The sequence below is a fragment of the Trachypithecus francoisi genome, unplaced genomic scaffold (assembly GCF_009764315.1).
Source record: "Trachypithecus francoisi isolate TF-2019V2 unplaced genomic scaffold, Tfra_2.0 Lachesis_group15, whole genome shotgun sequence".
NCBI classification, from domain to species: domain Eukaryota; kingdom Metazoa; phylum Chordata; class Mammalia; order Primates; family Cercopithecidae; genus Trachypithecus; species Trachypithecus francoisi.
The window spans coordinates 90,255,698-90,270,691 of record NW_022681460.1 but is presented as its reverse complement, the minus strand read 5'-3'; the positions used below and the strand labels follow the sequence as shown (position 1 = coordinate 90,270,691).

The following is a 14,994-nucleotide window of genomic DNA, read 5'->3' as shown; positions in this document are numbered from 1 at the left end:
GTTTTGGAAAATATCATTTTTCATTAAAAATGTCACTCTGTTAACAGGTAATGAGTTTATTTTTTAAACAAATTAATAAAGTTTGTAACATTTCCTCAGTTTTAACTTTGAATATGGTGTATTATATAGGCAAATGTAGCTAACAAAACACAAAGACCTACAATTAACATTTTTTATAATAGTATGCTAGAAAATGGAAGTAAAATGAATGCAATATTTTGCTTTTCTCAACTACATTAAAATGCTTTCTTCAAGGTTTTACAAAATAATGCAAAGTACCAAGTAGTACCCAAAAAGCTGACCATAGGCAAACGCCTAGCTCAATGTCTACATCCAGCATTACCAGGTGGAGTTCATCGGAAGGCACTTGAAACATATGAAATTATCTTCAAAATAATTGGACCTAAGCGACTTGCCAAAGACCTTTTTTTATATAGGTAAGAATAATTTTACTCTCTCTATATATACACAAATGGTATAAAGAAAATGTATTGCTAAACTATTTTATACTTTCTGCACTAAAAACTACAAAATTGAAAATTCCTTAATGATGAGAAGTTTTCAGATATCACTCTTTGTTTTGTTTTGTTTGAGACGGAGTCTCGCTCTGTCACCCAGGCTGGAGTACAGTGGCAGGATCTTGGCTCACTGCAAGCTCCACCTCCCGGGTTCACGCCATTCTCCTGCCTCAGCCTCCCCAGCAGCTGGGACTACAGGCACACGCTGCCACACCTGGCTAATTTTTTTGTATTTTTAGTAGAGACGGGGTTTCACTGTGTTAGCCAGGATGGTCTTGATCTCCTGACCTTGTGATCTGCCCACCTTGGCCTTCCAAAGTGCTGGGATTACAGGCGTGAACCACCATGCCTGGCCTCAAATATCAGTCTTAATATTTGAGTTAAGTGATTCAGAAAAATGTAGAACAGTCTTTAATGTCTTTTTGTTTTTTATTCTTAGATACCATTTATTAAAAGTTTTCTTTCAAAGTTGTTGAGACTATAGTACATTCTACCTTTTTAAGCTTGAAAACTGGCCTGAGAAAAAGATAGGATACCTTAATCTCTCAGCAACTTTCAACATCATTGACTCTTCTCCGCTTAAAACAGTCTTTTCCTTTGGCTTTCATTGTACCACATTTTTCTGTTCAGTTACTCTTTCTCAGTGTCCTTTACTAGTCTTTCCTCCTTTACCCAAACTCCACACAGAGTTTCTTAGGGCTCATTTAGTGCAGCACCTTCTTGTATTTTCACTTTGTAATCTCTCGTTAGGCAAACTTAGCCATACCCATGATTTATTTTTTATTTTAAATTTTACTGTGTACATTTAAGATACGCAACATGATGTGAGATACCTACAAATAATGAAATAATTACTATAGATAAATTAATGTAGCCATCATCTTACATAGTTACCTATTTTTTGTGTATGTGACAGGAGCAGTTAAAATCTATTCATTTAGTAAAAATCCCAAATAAAATATTATTAGTTATAGTCTTCATGTTGTACATTAGATCTCTAGATTTGTTCATGTGACATTTCCCATTTCCTCCTGCCCGTAGTAACAACTGTTTTATCTTCTATATGCTGACTCCCAACTGGACATTTCCAGTGCTGGCAGCAGCTTTAAACTCCTGCTTGCTTGACATCTCCATACAGATCTTGAAAGGCAACTAAAGTTCAACCTGTTTAAAACTAAACTTTCCTCTTCTCCTATAAACCTGACCTTCCTGCAATGTACTATATTAAAGCTCAATAAATGATATCACCATCTGTCCATTTTATACAACCCTCAGATCCCAGAGCTGCACTTGTTACCTTGTTTTCCCCACCCACGTTTTCCCACCTCTGGTGTACATAGTCTGTTGTTCAGAGTTATGTCTCATGGTGGTTAAGAGAAGAGATGGTAGAGTCAAACTATCTCTGTTATCTTTGGCCTTTGTCCTCACCTGTTTGTGTTTGTGTCCTCACTTGCACAGCAGAAATAAGATTATCAACCTCATAGGGAGGTTAGTGGAATTGAAAGACTTCATACATGTAAAATGCAGTGGGCAACTTATAGTAAGTTCTTAATACATGTTAGCTACTATTCTGATATATGTCTCAAATACATCTACTTCCCTGAACCCTCACTGGCAGCATGCAGTCTAAGCATCATCTCTAGCTTGGGCTTCATCACTGACCTAACATTCTTCCACCATCTGTTCTTATCCTCTTCTACCCTGTTCTCCACATAGTACCAGTGTAATCTTTTTAATATATTAAATAATGTTACTCTCTTGCTAAAAAGCTCTATTGACTTCTTCTCAGCACACTTAAGAAAAAAAATAAGAAAAAGGCTTTAATATGGCTTTGAATAATTCCTGAAGTACTATGACCCTGGCTCTGTCAGTGACCTCAACTCTTAATAAACTAAAACTAAACTATTATTATTTTCCCCCCAATTTATTCCACTCAGGTCAACAAGTCTCTTTGCTTATTATTCCTCATTTTCTTTGCTATTCTCTTGCTCTGTAATTCTCAAATCCAGGTCTCTGATCAGATATCAACTCCTCAGAAGACTTGCTTAGTTATTATCTGAAATGGCCCTTCTTCCACATTTTTATCCCTAGTATTCTGTTCCATTGTGATGTGTTTTTAGGTAGGTTTTTTATTATTATTTATTCTGTTGGTATTTGTTGGACTTTAAAAAAATCTATAAATTGGATAGAAAGGAATGAAATAATGGCATTCACAGCAACCTGAATGGAATTGGAAACCATTATTTTAAATGAAGTAACTCAGGAATGGAAAAACAAACATCGTATTTTCTCACTCATAAGTGGGAGCTAAGCTATGAGGATGCAAAGGCATAGAATGATACAGTGGACTTTGGGGACCTAGGAGAAAGGGTGTAACGGGGTGTGTGGTAGTAGACTACACTTTGCATACAGTGTACACTGCTTGGGTGATGGGTGCACCAAAATCTCAGAAATCGCCACTAGAGAACTTATTCATGTAACCAAACACCACCTTTTCCTCAAAAAAACATTAAAAAAAATGTTTTAATCGATGAATTGATGCCTTTCACCCATTTTGGAAAATTTGCAACCACTATCTTTTGAGATTGCCTTCACATCTGTTCTCTCCCCACTTATTAGGTCTTCCTACCATGACTTCTCCATCTCTTAACCATTCTTTGTATTTTCTAACTTTTTGTCCTGCTGTGCTGCATTCTCAGGAATTTCTTCTGACCTAGTTTCCAGGTCACTAATTCTGTCTGTCTCTTCTTTTTTTAACCACTTAAGTTTTCTTTTAAACTGTTGATATAATTTACAATAAAATGAACAGATCATAAATGTTCAATGTGTGGTAAGTTTTGACAAATTTAGTCAATTTTGTAGAATTTTGTAGCCATCATTCAAAATAAAATATGGAACATTCTTGTCGATGCAGCAAGTTCCCTCCTACCCCTTTCTAGTGGAAACCCCTACTATCCAACTATATGTATTTCCCTCATTCTGCAGCTTTTAAAACTTCCCAAATGGTATTTTTGAAGAACCAAAAGTTCTTTATGCTGTCTTTTGAAGAAAGTTTTTTTTAGTTGATTTATCAACCTTTTATTAAGTAGTCCTTTTTGCTTCTTATGTAAGGAATCTTTGCTTGGTATATTGCTGCTAGAATGTGGAATTACGAAGGTGTTTTTCTGTATTGACATTGTATTCAGAAACTTTGTCAAGTTCACTTGTTCTTTCTAATAGCTTTTGGAATTTTGAGATATAGTCACACTATCTGTGAATGGTGAGTTTTCTCTTCTGATTTTAATAATTTTATATCTTTTTTTGCCTTGTTAAATATTTTTGAAGGTTCAATCAGCCTTTCATTTCTGGAATATATCCAGTTGGCTCATGATTTAGAGTCCTTTTTGTATCACCGGATTTGCTTACTTTGTTTTTTTGTTTTTTTGGAGTTTTACATCTTTGTTTAGTAGAGAATGGCTATGATTTTACATTTTTATCTAATTTTGGTTTCAGGTTTATGCTAAATTTCATATTCTCTTATTCCGTTCTGTGCAACAGTTTTCATAACATTGGTGTAATTATTTAGGTTTTATCTGAAATTTATCTTTGTGGGAAGATTTGTAATTACAGATTAATTTCTTTAGTAGTTATGATACTATTCAAATCTATTTATGTCAGTTTTAGTGAGTTTTTTCTCTCGAAATTTGCCTGTTTTTACTAAATTTTTAGGTGCATCAGCCTAAAGTTCATAATATACTCTTATCTTTGTAACATGTAGGATCTACAGTGATGTCTCCTCTTTCACTTTTGACATTGGTGACTCAAGCCATCCTTTTTTTTTTAATTGATCAGTCTTATCAGGAGTTTATCAATTTTCTTAGTCTTTTTAAAAACCAACTTTTAATTTTACTGATCCTTTCTACTGTGTATGTGTTTACTCTCTCATTTTTACTCAGATAAGCCTTCTCTGACCACCCTATTTAGAACCTGCCTCTGCTCTAGTCTCCTTGTTATTCTCCTGTAACTTTTTCTCCTCTGCTGTAACATTTATCACCATCTGATATGTATGTATGTTAAGAGATACAATAACCAAGCAATTAAAATATGTACATATATACTCTCCAAAAAATAAACTTTATGAGGTTAAAGAACAAGGATTTCTTACTATGCTTACTATGATTAAGTGCTCTATTCTCAGTATCCTGAGGAACTGACAGATAGTAGACCCTTAATAAATATTTGTTTAATGAATAAAGAAATGCTATGTGTTATACTCAATTCTTTGATATTTTAAAATATCATTAAAGAGAAATGAGCAAGGAAATATTATTAAAGAGAAATGAACATGAATGTCTTTTTTTTTTTTTTGAGACAGAATCTTGCTCTGTCACCCAAGCTGGAGTGCAGTGGTGCAATCTTGGCTCACTGAAACCTCCGCCTCCCAGGTTCAAACAATTATTCTTCCTCAGCCTCCCAAGTAACTGGGATTACAGGTGCATGCCACCACCGTAAAAAAAATACCCAGCTAATTTTTGTATTTTTAGTAGAGACAGGGTTTCACTATGTTGGCCAGGCTGGTCTCGAACTCTTGACTTTGTGATCCTCCTGCCTTGGCCTCCCAAAGTGCTGGGATTACAGGCATGAGCCACTGTGCCCAGTCGAGCATGGATGTCTTAAAGATAGTATGTAAAGCCAGTAAAGATATTTTTAATAGTAGTAAATAATACATTCAAAGAATGATGTTAAGAAAACTGAGCATTGCCAAATCAGTGTTGCATGTAATTATCTAATAATTGGTAGATTTTCCTTTCTTAAAGCAAGATTTACATAATTCATGCCTGCTACTTTCTACGTCTTAACAGAAAGTTTAAGCAGCACAGTTATTCTTCAGTTGTAGTATACCTATTTTTCTCATCAGTATGTTACATAAAATTAAATCTAGAATACCATTTCTAAATATGGCAGATATTCTTGTACACATACACACACATGTTATGGAGTAAATGATATCATTGTTCTATACTTTTTTGAAGTATAACTATTTTAAAAACTAAAGGTTATATTAAATGTAGATATGTTTATTTTTAATTAATGATTTTTTCATTTCAAGGTTTACGGTTTAACATAATTAAATGCAAATACTTTTAAAGTTCTATAACCTATTACATGATGTAATACCATATTGCCTCTTCCAGCATATTTCTTTTTAATGTGATACAGTGCACAAAGATGTTACTAAGAAGGCTAAAAGTGGAGTTTGAATGCCTTAAAATATTTAGATGGGTATGTAAAGTGAGCTTTTGGTAATATAAATCTGGATTGCAGATTAGACAGATACTGTAGAGCGGTCAGCATTTAGGTGGCAGTTGAAGCCAAGAGAATAATTGAAATTACCTAGGTACATTGTAAATAACAAGGAGGAAAAAAGGAATGAGAACATTTTGAGAGTATTTAGGAGTTTCAGTATTTAAATATCAGGTGGGGCCAAGCAGCCTGTGAAAAAGAGTCAGAGACAGAAAGTGTACCAGGAGGCTGGGCTCAGTGGCTCACGCCTGTAAATCCCAGCACTTTGGGAGGCCGAGGTGAGTGGATTACCTGAGGTCAGGAGTTCAAGACCAGACTGCCCAACATGTCAAAACCTCATCTCAACTAAAAATACAAAATTAGCCAGATGTGGTGGTGGTGAGTGCCTGTAATACCACCTACTGGGGAGGCTGAGGCATGAGAATCACTTGAACTCGGGAGGTGGAGGTTTCAGTGAGCCAGTTGCACCACTGCACGTCAGCATGGGCAACAGAGTGAGACTACGTCTAAGAAAAAAAAAAGGGAAAATGTACCAGGAGACAAAGCAGTCCTGGAAGTCAAGAAGGAAGGGTGCTTCAAGAGAATGCTCTGGTTAATAGTATCACATGTTAAATTAAATAGGATAAGGTCTGAAGATAGAGCATTGGATCTGGTAGTTGGTAGACATTGGTGACCAAAATGAGAACAGTTTCAGTGGAGGGAGTAGAAGTATCGTGATTGATTAATGATGGAAGGTAATAAATAGAAGAAATTCATATATATATTTTAAAAATTGATAGAGAATGGTAGCTTTAAGCCAGAAGGTTAGTTAGAATAAAGATTTTGGGGTTTGGTTATTGCCGTTACTTTTTCCTTGTTTTAGAATTATGATGAATATGTGAGTACATTTGTATTAAAAAGCAAAGATGTCAGTTCAGGAAGAAAAAAATTACAGAAAAGAAAAACGATAATGGATGAAGCAGGTCCCTGGACAGGCGGGTCATGGCCCTGGGCACATGGGAAAAAAGGTAGCCTGGAAGAGACTGAGAGACTATGGCTGTATCTTTAGATCAAACAGTACCTAAAATGGGAGACAGAAAAGTAGAAAGCTGAAGCCGTTCTTACTTGATGATTTCTGTTTTTTATAAACTAGGAGCAAGAGAGATTCCTAATTCATTTGTTCTTCACTTGCTAAGTACAGGACATGGTACTTGAAACTTAGGATACAGTAATAAAAATATAGTCATGATCCTTTGTTTTCTGATATTTACAGTCTGTTGGAAAAGATAGACATTAAGCAATTCAAATAAAGAATGATAAGCGCGTTTTGGTAAGTAAATATTGTGTACTATGAGAACATCAAATAGCGGACCTAACCTAGTCTAATTAGGAGATAGTCTCTGTAAGGAAATGGCTTCTTAGGCTGAGGCCTGAAAGTTTGGGAATCCCCCATACAAAGAGGGTGTAAGTAAGGGAGTGAGAATTGTATCTGTCAGAGCAGCATATGGAAAGGTATGGGCACTAAAAAGAGCATAGAAGGTTCTGAAAGGAACTAGAAAGGAATTCTTCAGTATAGCTGGAGCAGAGGGTACAGGAGTAAAATTGATGAGTATATATGGACTGTTCAGAGGTATGTAGTAGCCATTTTTTAAAAGACGTTAAAGGCCACATTGGCAATGGGAACTCAGTGAAAGGTTTTACCAAGAGCTGCTTCAGGGCAATAATGAACCAATACATGTTAAAACATGAAGAGCAAGATATGATAGCAGCTGCTTCTAGGTAGCTATCTGGTAGAGACACAATTTGTTATATTCAAAAAATATCTAGGAGAGTGACTTAGAGAACTTGATGACTTTGATAACTGATTGCAGGTTAGAATAGAAAAGTATTATTATTTTTTTAATTTTTGAATCCAGGGTCTCACTCTGTCACCCTGGCTGGAGTACAGTGTCATGATCACAGCTCATTGCAGCCTCTACCTCCCAGGTTCAAGCCGTCCTCTACTCTCAGCCTCCCAAGTAGCTGGGACTGTAGGCACATGCCACTGTGCCCAGCTAATTTTTATTTTTTGTAGAGATGAGGTCTCACTATGTTTCCTGAGCTAGTCTTAAACTCCTGGGCCTAAGCAGTCCTCCTACCTCAGCCTTCCAAAGTGCTTGGATTACAGGCATGAGCCAACTTACCCAGCCAGGTTAGAGTAGAAGATTTTTACAGCTACTCATGAGGCTGAGGCAGGAGGATTGCATGAGTCAAGGATCAGTCCTAGATTTATAGCTTTTGGTCAGCCAGATAGATAGTGATGCCATATTTTGACATGACAGTTATTACAGGGAATGCACATGTTTTGCTGGGGCACATCAGGGGAGAATTCTGTTTCGGAATTGTGAAATATTAGGACTTTGTGAAACAGCTAGGTAGCTATTGGGTTTATAAGTATAAAACCCAGGTGAGAGAACTGGTCTGATTTAATGGATGTAGTCATTAATATACAGGTATCATTTTACACCAATCAGTATAACTTCTTCATCAGAAATAAATAAAATATACATATAATTGTGTATGAATTAATATTGTATAGTTATTTTGCTTCCCTCTCCTCCTCTTTTTTTTTTTTTTTTTTAATAGTTCTGGATTATTTCCTCTTCTTGCAAATGCTGCCATGTCTGTGAAGCCAACTTTGCTCAGTTTGTATGAGATATATTATCTGCCTTTGGGTAAAACACTGAAACCTGGTCTACAGGGATTGCTTACTGGTATTCTTCCTGGCTTAGAAGAAGGATCAGAGTACTATGAGAGGTAAGATCGTATTTGGTGCAGTTATGTAATTGAAGTCATGGATTTGTCAGTAAGCATATTTAGGTAAAATATGTTTTAGCATCACAAATGAATTATTCTAGACAGTTCAGTATATCACGTGAATATTTCTATAGCAATGAAACATTATAGTTTAGTCTGTGTATCATACTGAAAATATAGCTAGTGGTAAAAGCATAGACTTCGGAGGTGGATGTACTGAGTTGAAGTCTTGCCTATACAGACAGCTTAGGGAAGTTTTCTTAATGTCTGAACTTTATTCAGTTTCCTCATCTTTAAAACAAACATAATATCTATCCTTTTTTTTGTGTTATTCTAATAGCAAATCACCTAGTCCTTTGCCAAGCACATATAAGTCACTCAAGAAAATTGTGACTCATAATTTAAAATAATATAACAGATAGGACATGTAGATTAGTGATAAGAATGGAAGATTAGTCCATGCACTAACAATTTTTAAGTTGCTAATGGGGAAAAATAGCTTAGTACCAGTACAGTGCTGTTTCACTAGCTGTTGACGTGGTACTCTTGATATCTAACTGTTCAAATGAAGTTATTTGATCTGTTTGGACCCTATTACTACTTTTGGGGAGTTGAAAATTGTAGGCAGTGCATGATGGCATTAAGTATCTCTAATATCTCATTACTAATATTCTTATTAAAACACTGAGTTGAAGTAGCAAAAATAGAAAATACCAAACTTACTTTATGAGTAGACATAATTATTTAAATATTTTATTCAAGTACATTGCCTAGTTACTGTTTTTCAGCTGCTCTCATCATGCAGTAAGAATCTAATTCTTAATATATTGAATTACCTTTTTAAAGGCTCCTTGGGGAAAAAATAATTTTGTCCTCAAAGCTAATTAGTTGCTTTTATTAATTTTTTTTTTTTTTTTTTTTTGAGACAGAATCTCACTGTCACCCCGGCTGGAGTGCAGTGGCCTGATCTCAACTCACTGCAACCTCTGCCTCCCAGGTTCAAGCAATTCTCCTGTCTCAGCCTCCCGAGTAGCTGGGATTACAGGCACCTGCCACCACGACTGGCTAATTTTTGTAGTTTTAGTAAAGATAGGGTTTCACCATCTTGGCCAGGCTGGTCTTGAACTCCTGACCTCATGATCCACCCCTCTCGGCCTCCCAAAGTGCTGGGATTATAGGCGCGAGCCACCGCATCCGACCCTCTTTTATTAATTTTACTTTTTTACTGATTTGCCTACAGTTTCATAAATGTAATGTGAAATTATTTCATTTAGCTTGGAAATCAGTTTTGTTTAAAATAGTTATTTTTCTCTTAAGGAAGCATGGACTTGATACCACTTATAACTCTGCTAGTTACAATTAAAAATTTAACATAGAAATTGAATAATGATCCTTATAACTGTGGTATCCTATGATTTATCTTGTTAATGTTTTGCTAGGTATTCCATATAAGTTTTATAAAAGAATTTGTAAATGTTATTCTTTTACCACATAGATAAATTGAGGCCAGAAGAAATTACAGTGTTAATATTAAGTAGCAAGTAAACAGTATGACTCATCAAATTCTCTTCACTATACTACAGTGTAATAGACTTTTATGTTACTGCATTGTTTATCTTATGTTAAAAATAAATCAAGAGTAATTTTTTTCAACTTTTATTTTGGATTCAGAGAGTACATGTGCAAGTTTATTACTTGGGTATATTGCATGACGCTGAGGTTTGGGGTTTGGATGATCCTTTCACCCAGATAGTGAGCATAGTATTCAATAGGTAGTTTTTAGCCCACCCCCCACTTCTTCCCTCTTTTAAAAAGTAACTTTAACTGTATTCCTTATTAAAGTGGTAAGGCATCTTTGATTTTTATCATAGATCTAATTCATTAAAGTTTTAAACTTTTTAGTGTGTGATTTCAAAAAGAAAGATTTGAAATGTCCTTTTAAGATTTTGTAGAAAGTCAACAGAACATCTATTCTACTATAGGATTACTATTAACTAAAATGTATATGATATTTTATTACTTAGAGTACTTTAACAACCTAGTGAGGTAGATAGGTCTTGTGGTGGAGTGTTTTGTTGTTGTTGTTCTCTTCATTTTACAGATGAGGAGACTGAACTTTTAAGAACAATGAAGTGACTTCCTCAACATATACAGCTAGTAAATGGTGGAGCCAGGACTTAATTTCAGTCCTCTGACTCTAAAGTATATTCTTCTTTCAGTCTATCACACTTATTTCCAGGGTGGGACATATGACTGTAACATGGATGTTTGCATACATTTTTGGAAAAGAACAATTTATTTTTTAAAATATGAGACTAAGTGTTTCCCTTCTTAAACCACTTTATTTATACCTCAGAACAAATACATTGTTGGAAAAGGTTGCTGCTGCTGTGGACCAGTCAGCATTCTACAGTGCCCTGTGGGGTAGTCTTCTCACCAGTCCTGCTGTGCGTTTACCTGGAATCACGTATGTTCTTGCCCATTTAAACAGGAAGCTTTCTATGGAAGATCAACTTTATATAATTGGCAGTGATATTGAGCTAATGGTAGGTCTAAAAATATGGTTGCTCATTTCGCAAATATTTCTTTAGAGCCAGACACTATTCCAGACATATATTGAGGATTGTATAATGAACAAAGTTCCTATTTTCATCGAGCTTACATTTATCAAGGAAAATTAAAGGCCAAAATAATAATTATTGTTTTTAAAAGCTTAACTCCAGGCCTCCAGTGATCCTCTCACCTTGGCCTCATAGCCTTCTTTATAAGAAGTGAATTTTAGATAAAGTAATATAGCCAGATTCCATATGGAATTTATGTGAGAAGATGTATTAAAACAGATAGTGAAAGATAATAGGAGGAAAAATCACATTTATTACTTACTTATACAGTATTTTTCTTTTTAATTTCAAGATTAACAAGAGAGGGCAAGCTTTGTATCTCTAGAGTGCTATACTCTTAATAAGAGCAAGGAATACAAAACCCTCAGGGATCATTTTGAAAAATTAAACGATTGATCATAATTTACTTTTTCCCCATATGATTATGACATTACTGATATTTTAATGCATATTTCTGGTTAGATTTATTGAAGTTAATTTATGTACACCAAAATTAGCCCTTCTTACACTGTAGAGTTACCTGCATTTTGGCAAGTACATAGAGTCATATAACCACTATTGCAATCAAGATACAGAATATTTACATCACCCTAAAAAGTCCTCTGTGCCTTTTTTTTCAGTCACTCCCCTTCCTCTACACTCCCAGGCCCTTAGAAACACTGATCTGTTTACTGTTTCTATAGTTTTGTTTTTTCTAGAATGTTACATAAACCATACTGTATATAAGTGGACTCATTTTTTGTGTTCTTTAAATCCATGTTGGTCAGGCTGGCCTCAAACTTCTGACCTCAGGTGATCGACCCACCTCAGCCTCCCAAGGTGCTGGGATTACAGGCATGAGCCACTGCACCTGGCTGTGTTCATATACCATTAATCAGCTGATGGACATTTGGGTTGTTTCTATATTTTTTGGCTGTTAAAAATAATGCCCGATTGAACACTCATGTATGAGTTTTAGTATGGACATGTGTTTTCGTTTATTTCGGGTATACATCTAGTAGTGCCATTTCCAAGTTTTTTGGTAACTCTGTCGAACTTTTTGAAGAACTGGCAAACTTTTTTCCAAAGTGACTGCACCAGTTTTTATTCCCACTTGCAGTATATGAAGGTTTCAGTTTCTCCACACCATTGCCAACACTTGTTGTTGTCTTTTTTATCACAGTCCTCCCAGTGGGTATAAAGTGTTCTCATTGTCGTTTTGAGTTGCATTTCCCTAATGACTAACAATGAACATCTTGTGGTTGGTAATTGGCTCTTTGTATATCTTCTTTGAATAAATTTCTATTCAAATCCTTTGTCCATCTTAAAAATTAGATTATTTGCCTTTTTGTTGTTGAATTGTAGGAGTTCCTTATATATTCTGGATATTAAACCCTTGTCATATATGATTTGAAAATATTTTCCCCCATTCTGTAGATTGTCTTCTAACATTCTTGATAGGGTCCCATGAAGCAAAAAAGTTTTAATTTTGATCAAGTCCAGTTCATCTAATTTTTTTTCTCTTGCTGCCTGTGCTTTTGGTGTTAGGAAACCATTATCTAATCCAAGGTACCAGAGATTTACTCTTTTTTCTTCAATGTGTAAGTTTATTAGAAACTGCCAAACTGTTTTCCAAAATGGCTACACTTTTTAAATTCAGGTTTTAAAGTATACTGTTACATTTATTTTTAATGATTTAATGGAAATTTTAAGCAAATCATTTTTTACTTATTTAAACAAATGACACACATGGAAAAATACTTCCCAAATATCACAAAGGAATATTCTTTCTAATATTCAAAGAGCTACTATAGATAAATAAAAACAAGTAGAAAATGAATCGGAACAGATAATTAATTTAAAGGAAATAAAAATAATTCAGACATAAAGAGATGATCAACATTATAATAACGAAATAAAAGTTTAAGCTACACCAAGCCAGTTTTCATGTCAGATGGGCAAAAATACAAAAAAGAAACACCATATATATATATATATATATATATATATGCTAAGCAAGCATGAGGAGAAACAAATTATCATGTAAATCTGGTGGGAATATAAGGTGATAGAAACCTAATATAAAGCATTATGCTGTGTATTTATTGACACAGTCTCACTTTGTCACCCAGGATGGAGTGCAGTGGCACAATCTTGGCTCACTGCAACCTCCGCCTCCAGGGTTCAAGTAAACTCCCTTGCCTCAGCCACCTGAGTGGCTGGGATTACAGGCATGCACCACCACATCCAGCTAATTTTTGTATTTTTAGTAGAGACAGGGTTTCAACATGTTGGCCAGACTGATCTCCAACTCCTGACCAAGTGATCTACCCACCTCAGCCTCCCAAAGTGCTGGGATTACAGGGGTGAGCCACCATGCCCAACAGCATTATGATGTTTAAATTGTAACTGCACATACCCCAAGACCTGGCAATTCTATTTTGAGCAATTTATCTTACAGATGTATGTTATGTAAGTATTATATATTGCAACATTATTTACAATAGTGTTTAGAAATGTATAAGTCCGCATGATTAGAAACTTGGTTAAATAAATTAGAGTTCATGTATGAAATAAAATACTTTGGCCATTAAGAAATGAAGCTCTTTGATAATAAGGAAAGATCTCTAAAACATGTTAAATGAAAAACGCAGGTTTGGAATATATGTATGGTGTTTTTCTTGTATTTGCAGGAAATATTCACTAGTAAAACTGTTGCCTACAAAATGGAAGTTGGATAGTTAGAAGTTGTGCTGTATAGTCTTATGTACTTCTTAATTTTTAAACCATCATGATATATTTACTATTCAAAATAATGTAAATATCTTTAATTATTGATTAGATCCTCAGAAGCATACTTTTGAGAAAATGAAGAGTTGTTACATTTTCATGGCAAAAAATTCTCAGCTAATAGACAATAGATTAAAGATGCTGTTATTTCAGGTAGAAGCAGTAAGTACTTCGGTGCAAGACTCAAGTGTACTTGTACAGAGAAGCACACTGGACCTCATACTCTTCTGTTTTCCTTTCCACATGAGTCAGGTAAAATATTAACGCTGATATTATTATAAGGCATTCTTGGAAAACTATAGATTGATAATGTATAGTTATTTTTTAAAGGCATGTGTGTTGAATTCTTGTATAAATCAGTAAGCGCATAGAAAATAAGTTCCTTTTTAAGGAGTGGAATTTGTTGTGAAAAAAAAAACCTAAAGATAAAAGCTTCACTTATTTGATAAGAATATGGTAATTGAAGTAGATTATTTCATACTTTTGAAAAAAGTTGTAACATATAAAAAGCAAGAGGTTCTCTATTGCTAACTCTGAGTAAGCCAAGACTGAGACCCAGGCCTTCTACCCAGCCATCATCTGTACTGATGTTATGTTATCTTGTTTTGGTGATTTTAATATGCATGCCAGACCCTTAGCAGAGTTGACTATAACTTAAGAGCCACATGTTTAGTCTCTGTGATATTCTATAGTACTTTTATTACAAATAAGTGCAACTAACTTGACAAATCATAAACGAAGTTCATTCCTAGAACTTAATCAGTGCTCTCATTTTGAAAGAAATCTAAATTCCTTTGAGTTCTAAACCTTTATTTATTCCAAAAAAGGACTATTATTTGAGGTTTTCATAAGAACTGCGATGAATAGATAACTGTAGTGAATTTTCGTTATGACTGGCCAATTTTTTATTCATTATTTTATTAACATTTTTCTTTTACTTTATTTAATTTGATATTGAAATATTAGTAACTAAATAATTCTACACTTCATTGTCTATACTTTCACTAATTGGAACATAAACCACTCTG

General features: G+C 34.7%; 1 protein-coding gene across 6 annotated transcripts in view; it reads left to right on the top strand.

The window, feature by feature from the left end:
* The window catches only part of DOP1A (DOP1 leucine zipper like protein A), a 103,409-nt gene that overhangs the window by 35,979 nt on the left and 52,436 nt on the right, over positions 1–14,994 (top strand). For all 6 annotated transcript variants that reach the window (XM_033235553.1, XM_033235554.1, XM_033235552.1 and 3 more), the window contains 4 exons: positions 256–437; positions 8,406–8,576; positions 10,933–11,122; positions 14,120–14,218. In XM_033235553.1, coding sequence (XP_033091444.1) covers positions 256–437; positions 8,406–8,576; positions 10,933–11,122; positions 14,120–14,218 — 642 coding nt within the window. The remainder of the gene's footprint in view (positions 1–255; positions 438–8,405; positions 8,577–10,932; positions 11,123–14,119; positions 14,219–14,994) is intronic.